The following is a 6,878-nucleotide window of genomic DNA, read 5'->3' as shown; positions in this document are numbered from 1 at the left end:
TCCTGCATGCAAGAATCCCTTGTCTTGTAAGTTCAGAAGTGACAGGAGTATGTAGCAGAATCTAGTACAGTTCCAACTTCAGTGTCTCCCCTCCAGCACTTCCTTGCAATTAAGTAGGGATTTTTTTTTTCTATTCTCAGGCAAGACACTAACTTTTGACAGTTATTTTTTAGCTTGTTTTGGTTCCCTAGTATTAAAAACCTACGCATGTTCCCTAACATCATTAAATGCTAAGTCTGTTCAAATCAAAGATCTCTTAAGGTCTTAAGATTCCAATATGAAATCTCCCATTGATTCCAGAACTTCTCTCATGTACCCAAGTAAGAGTACACTGGTCTAAGACAGAGCTAAAGAGTTCGCAGTTCTCCAGAGGCCTACTAAATCCGCCAGGATCTCTTCCTTCTCAAAGCCTCTTAATTTGATTCTAACTAGAATGCAAAGTGGGAGTCTGGAAAGTGTGACAATTCTACATATTTGTTAAAATACATAGACACCAGCTTACAGGCCACTAGGGACGGGATATAAAGAATCCTTCTGGGGGTCCAGCGGCGTGGCCTAGCGGCTCAAGTCCTCGCCTTGAACATGCCAGGAACCCATATGGCGCTGGTTCTAATCCCGGCAACTCCACTTCCCATCCAGCTCCCTGCTTGTGGCCTGGGAAAGCAGTTGAGGATGGCTCAAGGCTCTGGGACCCTGCACCCGTGTGGGAGAACCGGAAGAAGTTCCTGGCTTCTGGCTTCGGAGTGACTCAGCTCTAGCTGTTGCGCTCACTTGGGAAGTGAACCATTGGACGGATCTTCCTCTCTGTATCTCTGACTTTCCAATAAATAAATAAATCTTTAAAAAAAAAAAAAAGGATCCTTCTGGGCATTGAGACTCCCTGCTTAGAGAGACACAGTAACAGAAGGGCACATGTTTAGACTGTTCTGACAGAAGTTTTCACAAAGGACACCTGGAGGTACAAAACAAAGGGGTGAAATCTACCTGAAAATAGAGTATGTTAGGAAAGGCTTTACCAAGTTGAATTTAAAAAAAAATGAATGGTGGCAAGTGGAAGTGGGAGAGGTAGGCAGGAAGAGGAACATTAAGAAAGAGTGTAAGCACGACAGACACTACAAAATGAAGTACCCAAGGAATGGATAGAAATTTCAAATGGCATGATTATGTTTGATGAAAAAATTCCCTGGATTTGGAAAATGGGAAGTTACCCCCGACTTCTGGTAGAGCCATTTCAACGGAAAAGTCAGTCAGAAGCCTTGGCTGCTAAGAACTCAAAAAGGGTGAAAAGCCAAATGAGGTTTAAGAGTAAATGGAAGACAAAAGACAGGTGACAAGTCTAGACTGTTCTTGGAGCCAGCTGCCTTTTACCTGCAAGCATGTTAATTTAGCTATAACAAGAATCAGGCCTTCCATTTCTATGTAATTCTCAACCATAATCCAATAACAAATTTTCAGACACAATCCATTCTTAGGGGATAGTCCATACTAATTTAAATTAATATGATGAAATTAACACTTTCACTTGTTTTCTTTGCCATAACTACTTTTTCTTTAGTGAAACTCAAAATAAATAACATCTGTAATTGCTTTATTTTATATGTCATTGGTACATATCACATAAAACTGCCTGAAAGTCAGTCTTGGGAAACAACACTCAGCTACACTTTAAATGGTCGAAGAGCAAGCCAATTTTTCATCTGCTTCAGTTATCATCAGATGGCTGAAATAATTTTCAATACTAATAATTTCATATTCAATGTTACAAATGTTCTTTATGCTACAAATACTAAATTTCAAAAATATCTTTAGTCACTAAAATGCATAAATCTAATCAGAACAAATCTCTGCTAGTCTGTAAGTATTTGAAGTAACAGAACAAGTTTCACCTTCCTACAGATGATTACCTTTATGTAATTGGGTCATGAGGCATGAATGCTTCATACATACAATCATATTATTTCAAATTTTTAAAAACCTGTAGATATAAATGAATTTATATATATTTTATTTCTAATTGCCAAAACAGTTTACTGAACTAAAACGAAGCCAATATTTTAAAAATAAAATTCTGAGAGCATGCAACATTAAAATATTTCAGTACTAATATGAAATAAAAGAACAGAGTGCAAGAAAAGGACTGTGGCACAAGTTTGTTCTATTAAATTGCTTACCCAACTGGGAAGTTAAGAAACTAACTTAACTCAAGGTATGGCTTAGGAAAAATTTCTGCATGATATAGTCTACTGCTTTACAAAATGATCTTCACTCAGAAAATGTGCAATCATAAGAAGCAAAATGTAATTTTCTCATTAGTTACCTAGTCCATTCTAGTCCATTCTCATGAACATAGAGCTCTAATATCTCTTTATATTAACTATTAATATCAAAACCACAGATATTTCTAAATGGCATGTTTTAATTAGCAGCAGATAAATATCTTTTAATTGCTCATGATTATTTATGAGAAAGATTGGTACTTAATGTACAAATGCCCAAATAATAATAATAATGATAATAATAACAACAACAATCTGGGCTAATCCTCAAAGTCAAAGCATCATTAGTTTAACACACTCGTCGGTTTAGAAAAGCTGCCTTTTCCTCTAAAAACAAGCTGTACGTTAGAATGACAGATTCATATTCATCTGCTGGTCGAGAGCAGGAAAGGCTTTAAGCAAAGTAAACTAAGTCAAATACTAACAGGTATAAATGTGCACACTCAAAAGAAATAGCCCTTTTTTTTTTTTTGCTTAAAGGTAACTTATTCGTTTGTCATTAAGAGAAGTGCTTTACGATAAAACTGATTAATTACTGAGGAGTACGAGTTAAGAGAATTGTTCTAATAAAACAACTAGATCATTAAAATAATTGGGCTTGAAACACACTTATAACTTTCAATTCTTTTCTTTTTATAACTAGGTATATATACACACACACACACACAACAAACCCTAGCATTTAATATGTGCAAAATTGCTTACCATTTATTTTAATTTTAACTTTGGTTAAGTCTTTTTAGCCTATATCAGACACATGATGGAAGCTATACAAATGATTACAAACATAATAATGAGGTAAGTTAATATTCTACTAGTGCAAAAAGCAAGCATATGCCAAAAGCAAAGCATATGAGTTAAAAATGCAGATGAAGCTCTCACCAAGGAAGTTGCCAAAATAACCAACCAGAGAAGCTCCTTGTAAACATTATTTGTAAAATACACATTTTTCAAGATTAAAGAGTCATACAGCCACAAAAGAGTACTAATAACACCATAGTAGTGCATTTATTTTATCTTTAGAGTTCAGAAACCACTCACTGTATGTCTAACAGTTTGCATATTTTTTCAAGAGAAATTTAGTGAGACACATTAATTACAAATACTGCTGTATAAAAACCCCATTCTTTACAAAAATTATATATTAAAATACTCTATACATTTTAAATTAGTAACTGGAACACACATATATATCAATTCTGCACAATTAGATCATCTTTGCTGGGAGTGTTATACATAAAATTTGAGGACACAGCTACTCGGTCAGCCTAAACTGGCAGAAGGTTATGTGATATAAACAGACAGACCTTTGGCCCTGCAGTCAATTGCAGATCTTAATCTGAAACCTCCTGTCTGCCATTATTGCTTCCATGTTCATCCCGATCTCAACAGGCAGAGGAACCACGACATCCCAGCAGGTTTAGGCAAGCCACCTGCAGCAGTGCTCATGAGGTCCGTCTGCATCTTGAAGGTTGCAACGGGACCCGAGTGAGCTGTCTAATGCTTCTATTTCCATTGTAAAAAAGTTTTATACAATTTTGAGATAAAAACAATGCAAAAATAAAACATTTAGAGCATTTACAAAAATCTTACAAATGTTTCGAACACTATTTCAAAACTTGTTTCTTGTTAAGGTGCTTCTTCCTGTAATAGGAGAACATCTAATTTTTAATTTTCAATTATGAAGTTTTAAATTTCAGTAAAGAGCAAAGTTAGTGCCAGTAAGACAGATGAGAATGTTTAGGGCTTCACTTCACTTCTGATGAAAATATAATATTTTAGTGCTGAAAGGAACCTTCAAGGTAAACTCTTTTAACTTTCACATATATTAATGAGAAAATGGAGAGATAAATTAAGTGATTTAACTAAAAATTTACTCAATATAGCTACTTAGTACAAATCAAGAAAACCCATTTTTAAAAAATATTTTACCATGATTCTTGGAAAAATGGTAAAATTCAAAAGTAATTTCTGACCTTGCTTTTTCTCCTTTTATAATTTCTCAAGCTCTGTTGCAACTGTACATAAAGAAAGGAAACCAATAGCTACTGAAAGAACTATCATAAGTATCTCCAATAAAAGCTAGTTGCTAGAGGACCATTGCTCCTATAAAATAAAGCCAGAGGGCACACTCAAAGACAGGGCAATTGTAATGTGGAACACACTATTTATGACAGCATAGTGTATAAGAGCTAGTTACTGCAATCATCTCAGCACCTCCCGGATGACTGAGTTACACAGCCTTTATAAACAATACTGGGATAACAAAGCCTTCTAGCTTTTATCTTAATTTTGCTTTTCTTTATAAAAGAGCTGTATCTGTTAAGGAGGAACTCATGTACTAATTTTCAGAGTCTTTGCTTCTTTTCTATTTTATTTGTATGTAGAATTAAGCAAATACATTTTAATAACAACTTACAAACTCAGATTTTTAACTGCTAGAAATACAGTCAGAGAACACTCTTAAATGACAATCTTCATAACCAGTTACTAATAAATAATCATTATGACAACAGTTTCAGTAAAAAACAAAATCAATTTAAAGGTGCTTTCTTATTGTTACCTTGAAGCCATCGAACTTGTGTAGCTGGTCCATATCCCTTTTCATTCTTTGCTGATATCCTGAACACAATGGCAGGCCTGGATGTATAATCAATATGTGCATTTGCAAGCTGCCCAGTAGTTACTATACATGATGTTTTAAGACCACAATAAATCCTCATAAACACAAGCTGGCTTGGATTATCTTGTATCTGTGCTGTGCGAATAGCCAAGTAGGCTGAATATTCCAGAATATTTCCAGAAGGTGAAGTTGGAGGTTCCCAGGAAAGATGGATACCTTCAACGTTCTTAAAGAGAGGGGGGAAAAAACCAGGTAAAGCCTCTCAAGTTTTTTCCTATTTTTACTTATTATGATGAGACTATTTTTGAAAATATAGAAATCTCCTTTTTGCTGAAGTAATTCCATTAACTATCAGATCTTGGGGCCAGTGTTATGGCACAGCAAGATAAGCCACTGTCTGTGCTGCTGGCCTCCTATATGAGTACCAGTTTAAGGCCAAGCTTCTCTACTTCTGAACCTGCCTGATAATGGGCCTGGGTAAAGCAGTGGAAGATGGCTCAAAAGGCTGGGCCCCTAATATTCAACTAGGAAACCCAAATAGAGCTCCTGGCTCCTGGTTTCCAACTGGCCCACTTCCGTTTATTGACATTTTGGGGAGTGAATCAGCAGACAGAAAATCCACCTGTCTCTCTAATTCTGCCTTTTAAGTAACTTAAAAATTTTTGTTTAAATGTTACATCTTTTATTGTTGACTTTAGACCTACCTTCATTGAAACTACAACTCTAATGTTTAATTAATGCCTACTTTTCAAAAACAATGAGGCTTAACTGCTAATATTCCTAATACAGATTTTTTCTTCCCTAAAAGTAAATCTTAGCATAAAATTAATCTAATCTCATATGTTCCATTACAATTTTATGAGTTCCATATTCAAGAACAAGTACAAGCTAAGCATACCAGATTTCCCTGCCTTTCTGTAATTTGGATCCTGTAAATTTTGCTGAAAATTCAGTACTTAGCAATAACATTCATGACTAGAAAAACATTTTAATCCATTCCTTTTAGATATTTCTCATTTAATTAGATGCTAACAAGAATTTCTAAAGTAACAATTTACTTCATGTCTGCAGGTTCAAATAACTTCAGTCACTAACAAGTCAACATGAAATCTCACCTTCGAAATTCTAACTGCAGAAGGAGCTCCAGGAAAACCAGGAATACAAGTTTTAAATTCACTAATTTTGCTGAAAGGGCCTATTCCACAACCATTAATTGCAGCAACCCGGAATCTGTATCCTGTGCCTGGAACAAGATCTTGTTTCTTAAGCAAACTGTAGTCAGGTACATCTGCATTTCCTGCCTAAAATGCAAATATGCGTAAGTCAAAGAAAAGGCATGATCAACTTAGTATAATTTTTAATTCCTTATTTTTTATTAAACTATAAAAATTTTTAAAAATAAATTAGTTTTGAGGTTCCAGTTTACATTTACTTATTTTATACATGATATGAGACCTCTACAACAAACGTGACTAAGGTTACAAGTCAGTGATTCTGGGGGGGAAAAGGCCTTTTCAAGTCATAGATTTTTATAAAGAGAAATGTATAAGTCCATGAATTGTATGAAGGCAGAAAATAACTAAGAGCCACTATAAACAAAGTACTAACTACGTCATCCCTGTGTAGACTTAACACGGATCAGAAATCTCATAATGTAGGTAATCATCATAGTAGAGGTGTGACTAGCATATGGTTGGAAACATGTAGAAATTAATAAACACTAGTTAAGGTATACTTAGGACACCTACATCCTCCACTGCACTGCAAGTTCTGTTCTTCTTTTTTTGGCTGTTGTTTTTTTTTTTTTTTAATTTTGCCAGCATTACAGAAAGAGGAGAGAGAATCTTCCATTCACTGATTCAAACCGCAGAAGACAAAAAGCCAGCACTGGAGCAAAGCAAGGAGCCAGGAGCTTCTTTCAGGTCTACCATGTGAATGGCAGGGGTTCGAACACGTGGGCCATCTTTCACTGCTTTCCC

General features: G+C 35.2%; 1 protein-coding gene across 2 annotated transcripts in view; it reads right to left on the bottom strand.

Moving 5' to 3' along the window:
- Window positions 1–845: 845 nt before the first annotated feature.
- HCFC2 (host cell factor C2) overlaps window positions 846–6,878 on the bottom strand; it is a 38,004-nt gene continuing 31,971 nt past the window's right edge. Inside the window, exons 14-16 of one of the 2 annotated variants that reach the window (XM_040984660.1) lie at window positions 6,015–6,200; window positions 4,840–5,125; window positions 846–3,920 (exon numbers count right to left, since the gene is read on the bottom strand). In XM_040984660.1, coding sequence (XP_040840594.1) covers window positions 3,889–3,920; window positions 4,840–5,125; window positions 6,015–6,200 — 504 coding nt within the window. In that variant the 3' untranslated portion in view covers window positions 846–3,888. Of the gene's footprint in view, window positions 5,126–6,014; window positions 6,201–6,878 lie in introns of both variants that reach the window. The other variant, XM_040984667.1, reaches the window with a different exon arrangement.

The sequence above is a fragment of the Ochotona curzoniae genome, unplaced genomic scaffold (assembly GCF_017591425.1).
Source record: "Ochotona curzoniae isolate NIBS_2020 unplaced genomic scaffold, NIBS_Ocur_1.0 contig_1014, whole genome shotgun sequence".
Classification (NCBI taxonomy): Eukaryota; Metazoa; Chordata; class Mammalia; order Lagomorpha; family Ochotonidae; genus Ochotona; species Ochotona curzoniae.
Note: the sequence above shows the minus strand (reverse complement) of the source record. Positions and strands in the feature narration are given on the sequence as shown.